The sequence below is a fragment of the Pollachius pollachius genome (assembly GCF_949987615.1).
Source record: "Pollachius pollachius genome assembly, chromosome: 20".
In the NCBI taxonomy this organism is placed as follows: domain Eukaryota; kingdom Metazoa; phylum Chordata; class Actinopteri; order Gadiformes; family Gadidae; genus Pollachius; species Pollachius pollachius.
The window spans coordinates 8,900,458-8,914,235 of NC_136953.1; the positions used below are offsets into that span (position 1 = coordinate 8,900,458).

The window sequence follows — 13,778 nt, forward strand, 5'->3', positions numbered from 1 at the left end:
CTTCTTGAGAAACCTGCTATTTGCTTTATACTTTATTTCATGTCATCTAAGATGGTTTTAAAATATTGTATCATTCGTCTGGTATATTTTTACTCAACGGTGTTGGTCTATCTTTGCAAAAAACGTCCGCAATCTGAATTTTCTTATTTCTGTTATTAAATGTAGGTTTATTTTGAAACGTAGATTCATTTCCCACCGGAAGTGGTGTCTCCGCCACCGGTGGTTGACGCTGCCGTTAATGGCGGTGGGGGAGGCGGAGGGTCCTGGCAAGGGGAGCCGAGCGGCTGGAGAACCAGGGCCGTGAAGAGCCCAGCACCGACCACCACACTGGGACGAGGAGCGTAGAGCGGCGCGTCGAGACCTCGGTAGAGCGGAACAGCGACAGACGCGGAGAAGTACTAACAGGTATGTTTGTTATGTGTTTATGTCGCATTTGCGGAGAATTTGGCGAGTAGACGACAGCCGTCCGTTCATATGAAGACGGCTTGATAACGTGCACGGGGGTCGCCTCGCTACCTGTACTGTGTTGGCACGTGCACGCTCCCGTGTGCGGAGGCCTGTACCTGTGCACGGTATCACCGGGATGGAACCTGTTACGGAGTCCTCCGTTATTGTTAATATCATTATTATTATCATTATTATGATCGTGTTATCTATGGCACGTGACGCACAAAAGCTCCGTTGCACGCAGACATGTTCAGAAAATAAGATTAGCTGGATTTCATTCATTTCATTCGCAGTGCTTTCCTTTTTATTTCGTGCATTGGCATGTGTGTGTGTGTGTGTGTGTGTGTGTGTGTGTGTGTGTGTGTGTGTGTGTGTGTGTGTGTGTGTGTGTGTGTGTGTGTGTGTGTGTGTGTTAGGTTGAGCGTGTGCTGGTGCCATGCAGCATTGCAGCACTAGGGCAGATCTTTTGGAAGTGTGTGAAATCAGTTGAAACATGTTCACAGGACTGCACTACAGGTAGCTTTCACTGTCTTTAATGAGTTATATCATTATTGTATCATACTATCTCTCTGTCTGTCTCTCTCTCTCTCTCTAGGCAGTGATGTGCTGGTCTCCCAAGCCCTCCAGATGTGCCACCATGTCCTTCCAGTAACAACAACAGCCTCCATTCAGGCGTCACTTTCCCACCAAGATGTCCTCACTGAGAGATCATCAGAGTTCCCTAAGGGACACCACGACTCAAAGTGTGACTACTAAAATAACACCAAAAACCATCTGCTAGTTCATTAAAATTATAGATGGCTTGATTTACCCCACCACTAGCTATTGAAATACCCCCTATTTAAACACATTTGTACTTAAAAGAAAATGTAGTTGTAAACCCCCCTTCGTAGAGGCAGATTATTCTGTATCTAGCTAGCAGATAATTGGCGGTTAACGGCTAACGGCAAGGAGCTAGCGGTGGCGCGCGGCTAGCGTGTAGCTAAGCAGAGAATGGAGTACCACGCTAGTGGCAGCCTGCCTCTGCTGGCGAGACCTCGCTTCTGCCCCGGGGCTAACGCTAACGGCGCTAATGGTAACGGAGCTATCGTTAACGGTGGGGGCACTAGCGGCGGCTACCTCTGCGAGACCGGACACTGCTGTGGAGAGTCGGGCTGCTGTACCTACTACTACGAACTCTGGTGTGAGTATACTAGTATTATTCAAGTAGATAAAGTATTACGAACTCTGTGTGTGAGTACTAGTGTAATACAAGTAGTAAACAAGTATTATACAAGTATATAAAGCACTAAAAACTCTGGTGTGAGTATACTAGTACTATTCAAGTAGGTAAAGTATTCCGAACTCTGGAGTGAGTATGCTAGTATTATTCAAGTAGATAAAGTATTCCGGACTCTGGTGTGAGTATACTAGTATTATTCGAGTAGATAAAGTATTACGAACTCTGTGTGAGAGTACTAGTGTAATACAAGTAGTAAACAAGCATTATACAAGTATATAAAGCACTAAAAACTCTATATAAGTAGTATACTAATGTATACTTTTTGTGTTTGTTTAACTTTGTATAATGTGTGTCTAGTCAACACTGCCACTTTGTGGCTGTTGACTTTGTGTAATGTTTGTGTAAATGTGTCTGTGTTTAAACATAACTTAACATATATGCGTGCACTGTGTGCAGGGTTCTGGCTCCTGTGGTCGGCTCTCATCCTGTTCAGCTGTTGTTGTGCGTACCGCCACCGGCGGGCCAAGCTGCGTGTCCAGCAGCAGCAGAGGCAGACCGACATCAGCCTGCTGGCCTACCATGGGGCTACCGCGTACCCGGCCTCCATGTTGGATCTGAGTAAGACTCTGTTCATTGTGTGTAGCCGGCCTCCATGTTGGAACCGAGTAAGACATGTACCGCGTTCAAAACAACTCAGAACTCCGACATCAATCCATTCTGAAAAGAAACATGGATGCCTGAATGAAGTTTGGCATTGTTTCTCATGGCTGAATAGGAAACATAAAAGCCGCAGCAATTTATGCTTCTTTTGGAAACGCGTGAAGAAGAGCAGAGACGTTTACTGGCTAGCAGATTGAATTGGTCAAATAGATTCCACATATTGCTATAATCATAGAGAAATATAACAGATACAAACACATATTCAATAATCACAAATCAAACAGTGTGTTAAAACATTGACAAACACTTTCATAAGAATATCATTCCCATTAATGATGAGGGTCATCGGGTTTGATGTTGCTACCTGCCTCGAGGCAGACAAGTCAGCGCTCGTAAAAAACATGTTTTCCATGTTCTACTCGGACAACTTCTGAGTTGTCTTCAGGGCATTTTGAGTTCATTGTGTGTACCCAACCTGCATGTTGGATCTGAGTTAGATGGTTCCTTGTGTCAACCGTCCTCAGTGCTGGAGCTGACTACGACTGGGTTCATTGCGTGCACCCACACATGTTGGATCTGAGTAAGCTGGGACCTCTGGTCGAATAGTCTGAAAGATGATGTCCATTCCTAACCACCTTCCTTGACCTTGAAGGAAATCTTCAAAAACTTAGGGAAAAGCAACCGCAGTGCTAGATGATCCGACTGCACTTATCCTAGAGTATGTAATTAAGCGATGGTGGATGTTATGGATGTGGGTCTGCTGTGGTGAAACTACAATGTTTCGGAGACGGACCACTAAAAGTATATCTTTGATACTGCCACCCCTGAATTCTTAAAGTGTTTTTCTACTGTATGAAACATGGACAACCAGTAGAAAAATTTTACTTCAATACCAAGGTTGGAATTTTAGGAAAGGAATTTAGGCTACCATCCTAAACGAGAAATGAAACAGTTGCCACTTTGAGAGTGCCCACCCGAGTCCACTATTATTTTCCATCTGAAACTCAATAGAGCCTGTACATCAGAATGTGTCATGGGATTTTTAGTTTGCAATGCTCCGCCATTTTGTGATGACGAGAGAGTTGTACTGTAAAATCAAACGTTAATATACCGTAGCCAAGGCTTATCAAAACTGTGGCAGTTTCAAACACTGTGATGTCTCCCCATGACACCATTTCTACCAATAACATCGACTATACCATCGAAATACAGGCACTCATACCGATGTCACCATGTACGAGCCCGACTTGCTTCCCGATTGTATACATAAAGTCGGCCATGTTGATTGTTTGTTTTCGTCAATGGTTGAATGGTGCATCTCTTCCAATATGGCTGCCTAAAGGATTTACGGGAATGATTTATCTCGTTTTACTTCCATAAAGGATCGTCCAGGTTACCCTATGTGGCGATAAGAAAGGAAGCATAGTAGTAGTAGTAATAGATCTTCCCTTAGCTTTTAGAGAATACGTACAGCACTTATCATGGCTGCCACTTAGAAACCATGTCACTTCACTTAGGAAGGAATCTTCCTAAGAAGAAAATACTATCCGACCGAAGCTGTCTGTTCATTGTGTTTACCCGGCCACCATGTTGGATCTGAGTAAGACTCTGTTCATTGTGTTTACCCGGCCTCCATGTTGGATCTGAGTAAGACTCTGTTCATTGTGTGTGTACAGGCAGGGCTCTGTTGTTTGCACTCAACAATAGTGCTCTTGTAAAACCAACTAAACAACAAAACAGACACAAAATCTTCCTTTTGTTGCAAGTAGGACTGGGCGACGTCAAAGCCTTTATTATCATGATTGTCATTGGGGAATTTGATACAAAAGGTCCATAAATAGGAAGATATGCTTATGAGTTCAAAACATCATTCTAAACAGTCTCACTAAGGATTATTACATTGACGTATGAAATGTGTAACATGTTATCCGACTACAACTAGTTTTCTCCTCTCTGACATATGAAAACCTCATACTATTTAGGGCATGTCTTTATTTCGTTAGGATTTCGTAATCTTAATCAATGATGATTATCAGGATTAGTCTATCTTTATTTCATGATTACACAATACCAATAAACGATTATTGGTAGAATTATTGCCCAGTCTTAGTCTCTTTGAGAGTCCTAGTCTCTCAAGGAGACTTAAAGGTACTATATGCAAGAATGCGGTATCAAGCTAGCACCAAGCTAAATTTAGAATAAATACCCTGTTCATCAAACCTCCCTCTCCCTTCTCTCTCCAAACCCGGCATCTCCTCAAAAACAAAGAATAAATAAAAATCATTGGGGTGTCTATACCACATAATGTGTTGAAGAGCGCATTTCAATCAAAAATAAATAGCATTTTGTACCTTTTTTAACTTGATTTAAGAAAGGTTAAATATAAACGACAATAAAAAAGAGTTGGGCGTGTGACAGGGGGTCTGACGGCTGACCGATAAATCATATCGGGGTGTAACTTTACAAACATTCCGTCACATGTCCTTGTTGCCATGGTATCAAGGCCGTCTGTCACCATGACAACACAAAACATAGCAGCTGGGGGTGGGTGTCAGGTGGTCTGACATTTAGGATCGTCACTTAAGAGCTCTGACCCCACTCCCAAAAGGGTCATAGACTCACTTGGTCTGTCTACCCCCCCCCCCCCCCCCGTCTGCCTGTCTGCCTGTCTGTCTGTCTACCTCCCCGTCTGTACGTCTGTCTATCTGTCTGTCTGCCTCCCCGTCTGTACGTCGGCCTGTCTGCCTGTCTGCCTCCCCGTCTGTACGTCTGCCTCCCCGTCTGTCCGTCGGCCTGTCTGCAGGTTTCCTGGCGTCTCTGAAGCTGCCCAGCTACGAGGAGATCGCGGCCCAGCCGTCCACCCCCCCTCCCCCCTACAGCTCGGTGTTCACCTCCCCCCGCTATCCCCAGCCCCCCACTGCCCGGGACCCCCACCTCCTCACACACCACCAGCGGCCCCAGCTGGCCCACTGCAGCGACATGCTGTCCTCCCTCAGCTCCGACAACAGGTACTGGAACTAGTACTGCTGAGTACTAGTACCACTGCTGTACTACTGTATCAGTTGCAGTTCTAGTACCGTTCTACAACTGTACTACTACAGTTGTAGGACGGTACTACCTCTTTACTACTGAAGTACTTATTGTGCTCTACTACAGTTCTAATACAGTGCTACAACTGTACTACTACTGTGCTATTGCAGATCTGCTGCCATTGACACCGTGTGTGTGTGTGTGTGTGTGTGCGCGTGTGCGCGCTTGTGTGCGTGTGCCTGTGTGTGTGTGTGTGTGTGTGTGTGTGTGTGCCTTAGCTCCAGCTGCTCCTGTGACTCCTGCTGCCCGTCGTCTCCCTGTAGCTCCTCCCTCTCGGTGAACGTCACCTACGAGACGGACACAAGCCACGCCTCCACGCCCTGCGGCGTGCCCCCCCTCCCCCTGCAAGTCACCGCGGAGACCGCCGCCTCGGGGGTGTCCCTGGATGCGGCCCGGGGGGCCCAGTCCATGGTGGTGGTCGTGGAGACGGTCGCCGTGGCTACCGCCGACCCCGGCGACGGCAACGACGGAAGCGTGTCAGGAAGCGTCGCGGACGAGGTGACGGTCACCGTGGAGACCGCGGCGTCGGCAACCACAGCGCCGGACATCTCGGCGACGGGGATTGGGCCGTCGGTAGCGGTGGCGCCACACACTCCTGGAGAAGACGACGCTGGCACCGCGTCTCCCACAATGCCTCAGTCTGACCTGGCGGCCTGTGTCTCCAAAGCCATGGGAATCCTGACCGGTCAGCACCCCGGGAGAGAGCAAGCCTGTCCAGGAGAAACAGTCGCTACAGAGGGACTTCCCGCCCTAAGCCCTGACCTCACTGCTCCACTGAACCCTAACCCTGACCCTAACCACGCCCCTACCATAAGCCACACCCCCAACCTTAACCACACCCCTCCAGAAAAGGCCCAACCTGACCCTAACCCCACCCCTATTCTAAGACCCACCTCTGACCCTAGCCCCGCCCCTAACGTAAGCCCCGCCCCTGGAAGTGGTGAAGGCCCGCCGTCCACCCAGACCTGCATCCCAACCTCTGGAGCCGACCAGCCCCGACCGGCCCCCCCCTCCCCCCCTCCCCCAGTGCTGCTCCTGGCCCCCACGCTGGACTCCCTGCTGGCCCCTCCGGTGAGCCGGTCAGCCAAGACCTCCCTCTCTCCGTCCCCCCGCCCCACCCACTCCACCACCAAGCAGACCCTCTTCTCCCCCTGCGTGGACGTCTACGAGGTCGGACCCCCCAGCTGGGGCCGGGCGCCGGGGGGGCATCAGGAGGAGGAGGAGGAGGAGGAGGAGGAGGAGGAGGAGGGGGGGAGAGACGAAGACGACGTGGGCGCGGACGAGAGTCAGTACCGCCACCGCCGGCTGACGGGAGACTCGGGGATCGAGGTGTGCCGCTGTCGCATGGAGGAGGAGGAGGAGGAAGAGGAGGAGGAGGACAACGACGACGAAGAGGAGGAGGAGAAGGAGAGTGGAGGAGGAGGAGGAGGGAAGGAGTCTCTGAGGAGTGGAGGGGAGGGCGGGAGACAAGGAAGTGATGTCACCGTCATGCTCCACGATAGCGCCGACTGTCCAGCGCGGGCTCTGGTGCCAACCCCGCCGTGTAGCTCCTCCCCCAACGCCACACCCACGTCCGCCCCCCTCAAGGACCCCGGCGAGGTCATTATCGTCGTGGAGACAGTGTGATGGACCGTTTACATACGTTTACATAAAGCAGGAAGTGGGACATTGTTTTATACATCACAGCTCTTGCTGCCCGTCAATGCATTAACTGTGGTCGTCATGGTGACATGGATGCTACGGCGTCATGGGTGTTCTGATAACGTCACCACGCCACTGTTAGCACTCGCACATCGGAGACATGAGGTGTGTGTGAGTGCGTGCGTGCGTGCGTGCGTGCGCGTGCGTGTGTGTGTGTGTGTGTAAGTAGAGCAGAACAGTAGAAATGATTCAGGCTCAAAGATACAAGACAGAACAGACACGTCATTCTATTGCTCTCTCTCTCTTCTTCTCTCTCTCTTTCTCTCTCTCTCTCTGCCTCTCTGTCTCTCATCCTATCCATCTGACATCACCAGGCATATTGTCCGAGCAATAGCCCTCAGACAGTACTACACACACACACACTTAGTCACATGTTATTTCCTACAGTGTAGCAGCATAGATGTGATGAGTTTCGGCAACATGAATATCTATATATCCATGAGAGACCGTCCCCGTTTCTACACTTTGTTAGTCCTGGTCGTGTTTTACACAGCAATATCTTTTCTATAGCTAGCCTGGCTGTTTCAGCACCGGTCGCCGTGGAGACACGGTGAGGCGGGACGTGTGACCCTCAATGGGCTTTGGGAGCGGACATCACTTTGCTGGGGGCTGTGCCCCCCCCCCCCCCCCCCCCCCCCCCCGGTAGTGCAGGGCAGCGGTGGAGACATGAGATGCCGGGGGATGGGAGGTGTGTTCTCCCCTCCTGGTTGCCGTGACAACATGCACAGATGGCCTGGGGGGGGATAGAAGGAAAAGAGTGGGTTTTAAGAGCCTCCATCATTCCTCAGACCTAAAGGGACTCTAGTACAGGACTCACCAGGACTCTACAGGACACTAGTACAGGGCTCGTATTGTACAGGACACTAGCACAGGACTACAGTACAGGACTACAGTACAGGACTCTAGCACAGGACTACAGTACAGGACTACAGTACAGGACTCTAGCACAGGACTACAGTACAGGAGTACAGTACAGGACTACAGTACAGTACAGGACTCACCAGGACTCTACAGGACACTAGTACAGGACTCGTATTGTACAGGACACTAGCACAGGACTACAGTACAGGACTACAGTACAGGACTCTAGCACAGGACTACAGTACAGGACTACAGTACAGGACTCTAGCACAGGACTACAGTACAGTACAGGACTACAGCACAGGACTACAGTACAGGACTACAGTACAGTACAGGACTACAGTACAGGACTACAGCACAGGAGTACAGTACAGGACTACAGTACAGGACTACAGTACAGTACAGGACTACAGTACAGGACTACAGTATAGGACTACAGCACAGGACTACAGTACAGTACAGGACTACAGTACAGGACTACAGTACAGGACAGGACTACACTACAGTACAGGACTACAGTACAGTACAGGACTACAGCACAGGACTACAGTACAGGACTCTACAGGATCTGGTGCAGGACTCTAGAACGATGGGACGTAACAACATGTTGTTGTTATTGATGTTGTGATTTGATGCTGATTTTGTTTACTGGGATCTAATAAGGTTATATATCTCCATGGTTACAGAGTGCCATTTCTACTTGACAACTGTTACTAAGCGATAGGCAAAGCTGTTATTTTTATGCGTGCGTATGTGTGCATGTGTGTGTGTGTGTGTGTGTGAGAGTGTGTGATTTCTCTCTCTGGTTGATTTGTGAGTGGCCGGGTAAGGGTGCTTTGCTCATGGGCTGTGTTCAAACCGCATGCTTGGAGAGTCATCTGGGATTTGATCTTAGGGCGGAAAGCATGAATGAAATGCAAAATGAGTTACGATTTGACAGGATAAAAAGCCTTGGGAATCCACTGATGAGGGGCAATGATAGTGTAGGGTCATGGTGCTGGACTCCCAGCTGAACAGGTGCCACAGGCAACCTGGAGGCCTCCTAGTGTAGGGTTAAGCCTCAGTTATGGTTGGACGTCGACCCAATGCAAGGGGGTTTACGGACCCATAATGTCCTTGCAGGCCCTCCTTGCGTCCACCGCAAGGGCCAGACATGCGCCTCCCAAAAAATATAACCTTGCGTCGAGGCGACGCAGCAGCAAGGGCTGTGATTAGTCCACTCACTAAAACCCCACACAGAACCGAAACAGGTTCACGACTGCATGGTCATTGCGTTGAGTCAACGTGGAACCATCACTAAGCCTTTATGGTGCTGGACTCCCAGCTGAACAGGCTCCACAGAACACCACGAGGCCTCCTTGATGCCCTTCCGGCTCCTTAAAGACAGGTCCCTAAATTCCCTGTGACTCACTTTGGCCGGTGTCATAAAGATTGAATATTGATGTAACAGTTGTGGTAAAGGAAGCTTAACAGGTCAAACCATGTATATGACTGCCCTGGTCTGAGACTTATCTGGGGGATGTGGTTGTGCTTAGTTAACTCGAGTTAACCCTGCGTTTACCCCGGTCTACTGACGTTAGTGTGATGCTACTGCTGATGAACCCGTACGACGAGGAGGGACACACGCTTCTTTCATTTCTCCTTTCAAATGTTATTTTATCGATTCAGTCTTAATGTCCCTGTGTGTGTGCGTGTGTGTTTGCGTGCGTGCAACCTATCTAAACCAGTCTGTTCTAATCGTGTGTGATTATATACTGAATAAAAGTATCAAACATATTTGGACTGACTGGTTATTCAGACTTGAGTTGTCTGACTACTTTCTGACCAGAGTTCTTACGTACATTATGACTCTGATCTGACTATATATTCTGACTGCTCGGACTGAACACTGACTGTGCATTATGACTGTTCTGACTGTACATTATGACTTTGTTGTTACTGTATCTTATGGCTATGCTGTGACTATATTATGACTATGTTCTTCTGAGTGTATGTTCTTACTACATTATGACTACGTTCCGGCTATATCCTGACTGTGCCAACTGTACATTCACAAACAAATCAAAGAAAAGTCAACTCTGCTGTTTGCATATTTCAGTTTTGTTGAGCTTGTATGTATTTGTCGATGTCTCTCTGCCTTGTTACTGGACCCTGGGAGAACATGGCGCAGAAGCACTCATTTTGCAGCACTAGCAGTTCACCAGGTGAGTCCACTGAGCATTTTACACTATTGGCACCATTTGGCTAATGCTAGCACAAAACACACAAATCTGGGACATGATTGTATACTATTATGATTTAAAGTTTATTACCAATGTGGAACACTCACTGTTGACAGCTAAAAATATAAATTACTAAATATCTAACGCCGGTTTGCGTAGTTCTCTCTCTGTTAGCACTTTCAAGATAATCTCCCACACAAACTTGGTAGCTGCTTTGAAGATTTTCAAAATAAAAACCTCTCCATTGCAAATTCGGAAAATGCATTTAGTATATTACAGCAAGAGTCTCCAACAGCTGCATTAGGTTTGACCCTTTTCTCTCGGGATGACCAGCACCTTGAAAGGAAGCGGCTGTAGGACCACGCCCACCCTGCCCTGCAGGTCAGGGGGCGGGGCTCCGTCTGGGAGCCGAAAGCTCATTCGCTGGAGCAGAGAGGACAGGAAGAGGAAGAGCTCCATCCTTGCCAACGATTCGCCAACACACACCCGAGGCCCCGCTCCGAAGGGCAGGAAAGAGGGCGGCGTCACACGGCAACCCTTGTCGTCAAGGAAACGCTCTGGGACGAAAGATAAAGCAAGTGTCATGTTCATACTCCAACACACACTCGTTTGTTAGAGTGTATATGTGTGTTTGTGAGTTAGTGTGCGTGCGTGTGCGGGAGTGTGTATGAGTCTGTTGTTTGTGTGTGTGTTACCTGGTTTGAAGAGGTCCGGTTGCTCCCAGTGTTTGGGGTTGTGGTGGATCGCCCACATGTTGACCAAAACACGCGTCCCACGTTTGATAGAGTGACCCCCGATACTACAGGGGAGGGAGAGGGAGTGAGAAGGAGTGTGTGTGTGTGTTTGTGTTTTTGTGTGTGTGTGTGTGTGTGTGTGGGGGGGGTGTCCCTGCTGTCTCTCAGAGCAGTGTGTGTGTGTGTGTACCTGTTGTCCCTCAGAGCAGTGTGTGTGTGTGTGTGTACCTGCTGTCCCTCAGCGCAGTGTGTGTGTGTGTGTGTGTGTGTGTGTGTTTGTGTGTGTGTACCTGCTGTCCCTCAGAGCAGAGTGTGTGTGTGTGTGTGTACCTGCTGTCCCTCAGAGCAGTGTGTGTGTGTGTGTGTGTGTGTGTGTGTGTGTGTGTACCTGCTGTCCCTCAGAGCAGTGTGTGTGTGTGTGTACCTGCTGTCCCTCAGAGCAGTGTGTGTGTGTGTGTGTACCTGCTGTCCCTCAGAGCAGTGTGTGTGTGTGTGTGTGTACCTGCTGTCCCTCAGAGAAGTGTGTGTATGTGTGTGTGTGTGTGTGTGTGTACCTGCTGTCCCTCAGAGCAGTGTGTGTGTGTGTGTGTGTGTGTACCTGCTGTCCCTCAGAGCAGTGTGTGTGTGTGTGTGTGTGTGTGTACCTGCTGTCCCTCAGAGCAGTGTGTGGGATGAGTACGGGGCTGACAGGTCTGATCCTCAGCCCCTCGTTGGTCACACTGTCCAGGTAGGGGAGGTGGGGGCGGTCCGACACACACACCCCCCTCCCACGCCCCACCACCTCGTCCAGCTCCTTCTGCACACGCTCCTGCACCTTGGGGGCGGAGCCACACACTCACATGGTCAGTCTGTCCGTCGGTCCATCAAAGTGCACGTATAAAGTTTGAACCTCAACTTTTAACTTTCATGGTGTGTCAGGTGGGCTGGTATCCATAGCAACGTGGTGCTGAGCAGAGGGTGATGTACCAGGTAGGCTAGTATCCATAGCAACGTGGTGCTGAGCAGAGGGTGCTTTATTAGGTAGGCTAGTATCCATAGCAACGTGGTGCTGACCTGAGGGTGGTGAACCAGATAGGCTAGTATCCATAGCAACGTGGTGGAGGTGGTCTCCACCCCAGCCCCGAAGGTCTCGGCGGCGATCATCAGGACGTGGTCGTCTGTAAGACCCTCCCCTTCCTGCTGGGCTGACCTCTGACCCTGGGGTCGCTGGGCCTGTAGCAGGGCATCCAGGAGGTCACGGGGGGCACCCTCCATCATGGAGGCCTGTGGGAGAGGGTCAAAGGTCATGAGGTCAAAGGGCCGTGTGTGTGTGTGTGTGTGTGTGTGTGTAGTCGGTACCTTGTGCTCCTCTAGCTTGCGGGTCAGGAGTCGGTCTCTGACAGTGATACACTCCCTCAACTTACTCAGCACCTCGCTAGGGAACACCTGAGAGAGAGAGAGCGAGAGAGAGAGACAGAGAGAACGTGTATCATTAAGGTGTAAGTGAACTTTGTTTCAGCTGGGAGTCGAACACTAGTCGAACACGAGAATCCTAGTCAAGGGGGGGCGTGTTATCCCCACGGCAACTGATCCTTTTATAGTGTGGACGAGTGTATGAGCGTTATAATTAGCAATGTTCTATATGAAATGATTTATGCACCGTGCATTATACTATTAAGTGTCCAGGAACCATAACCCACTCTCGGATGCCGCAATTATCAGCAATTTCTGCCTAGACAAAGGTACACGCAGCCAAACACACCTCGCCACCTGTGTCCCTGTGTCCTGATGTCGCAGAGCACTCTAAAAGGCACTCTGACGTCACGAAAACAACACTACTTGCATTCCAGGCAGTCGAACGATCACTGGACAAAACACAGGCTTTCACTCCTGTTTCCTCTAAACGACAGTCTTATTTCTGTAACAGTGATTAGCTTGCATAGATTACTACGTTGAAGATCATATCGGACGCAATAACACCTTTTAAACAAAAAACAAACAACGTCCACCTGAAGCAGGGGTATTGATATGTTTGTGTGTGTGTCCCTTTAAGCCGTGGTATGTACAGTACACGGTGTGTGTTTGTACCTTCAACCAGGGATAGATGTCCAGCAGCCCGCCCCTAGTGATGGTCTCCACGATGCCGTTGTTGTAGTCCATCACCTGGGCCAGCTCGGGGTCGCGGCGGCCGTAGGTGGAGCTGAACACCAGGGTGCACACCACGTTGGTGACCGCCCTGGCCACCGCGGGGCCCGGGTCCACCAGGGCCCCCCAGCTGCCCTGGAGCTCCTCACACAGACTGTCCACTGCAGAGAGGACTAGAGAGGGAGGGGGGGGGGGGGATTGATTGGGAGGGAGGGAGGGAGGAAGGAGGGAGGGAGGGGGAGGGTGGGATGGAGTGGGAGGGAGGGAGGGAGGGAGGGAGGCAGGGAGGGATGGAAAAAGAGAGTGAAGGAGGGAGGAAAACGGGGAGAGGGAAGGAGGGAGGGAGAGAGGGAGGAAGGGAGGGGGGATGGAGTGGGAGGGAGGGAGGGAAGGAGGGAGGCAGGGAGGGATGGAAAAAGAGAGTGAAGGAGGGAGGGAAAGGGGGAGAAAGAGTGAAGGAGGGAGGGATGGAGGGAGAGAGGGGAAAGAGAGTGAAGGAGGGAGGGATGGAGGGAGAGAGGGGAAAGAGAGTGAAGGAGGGAGGGATGGAGGGAGAGAGGGGAAAGAAGGGCGGGAGAGAGAGAGAGGGAGAGGGAGGGAGAGGGAGGGAAGGATTGAGGGAGGGAGGGAGGGAGAGAGTATAGGATGGAGGGATGGAGAGAAATGGGGAAAGGAGGGAGGGAGAGAGGAATAGTGGGGGGGAGAGGGAGGGACAAT

The 13,778-nt window shown here is 50.2% G+C and overlaps 2 protein-coding genes across 2 annotated transcripts in view; one reads left to right on the forward strand and one right to left on the reverse strand.

Moving 5' to 3' along the window:
• Window positions 1–1,440: 1,440 nt before the first annotated feature.
• Window positions 1,441–6,863, forward strand: LOC307091309 (uncharacterized protein; the record flags this gene model as incomplete). Its single annotated transcript, XM_079758255.1, is given in 6 exon segments — window positions 1,441–1,630; window positions 2,126–2,287; window positions 5,133–5,337; window positions 5,638–6,613; window positions 6,710–6,811; window positions 6,813–6,863. Coding segments are annotated over 6 exon segments (1,686 nt in total).
• Window positions 6,864–10,503: 3,640 nt separating this feature from the next.
• Window positions 10,504–13,778, reverse strand: part of cyp17a2 (cytochrome P450, family 17, subfamily A, polypeptide 2) — a gene marked incomplete at both ends in the record, with an annotated part of 6,533 nt that continues 3,258 nt past the window's right edge. Inside the window, 6 exons of the mRNA XM_079757575.1 lie at window positions 10,504–10,760; window positions 10,899–11,002; window positions 11,582–11,751; window positions 11,991–12,200; window positions 12,276–12,362; window positions 13,005–13,234. Of these exons, the coding sequence (XP_079613701.1) occupies window positions 10,504–10,760; window positions 10,899–11,002; window positions 11,582–11,751; window positions 11,991–12,200; window positions 12,276–12,362; window positions 13,005–13,234 (1,058 nt within the window). The remainder of the gene's footprint in view (window positions 10,761–10,898; window positions 11,003–11,581; window positions 11,752–11,990; window positions 12,201–12,275; window positions 12,363–13,004; window positions 13,235–13,778) is intronic.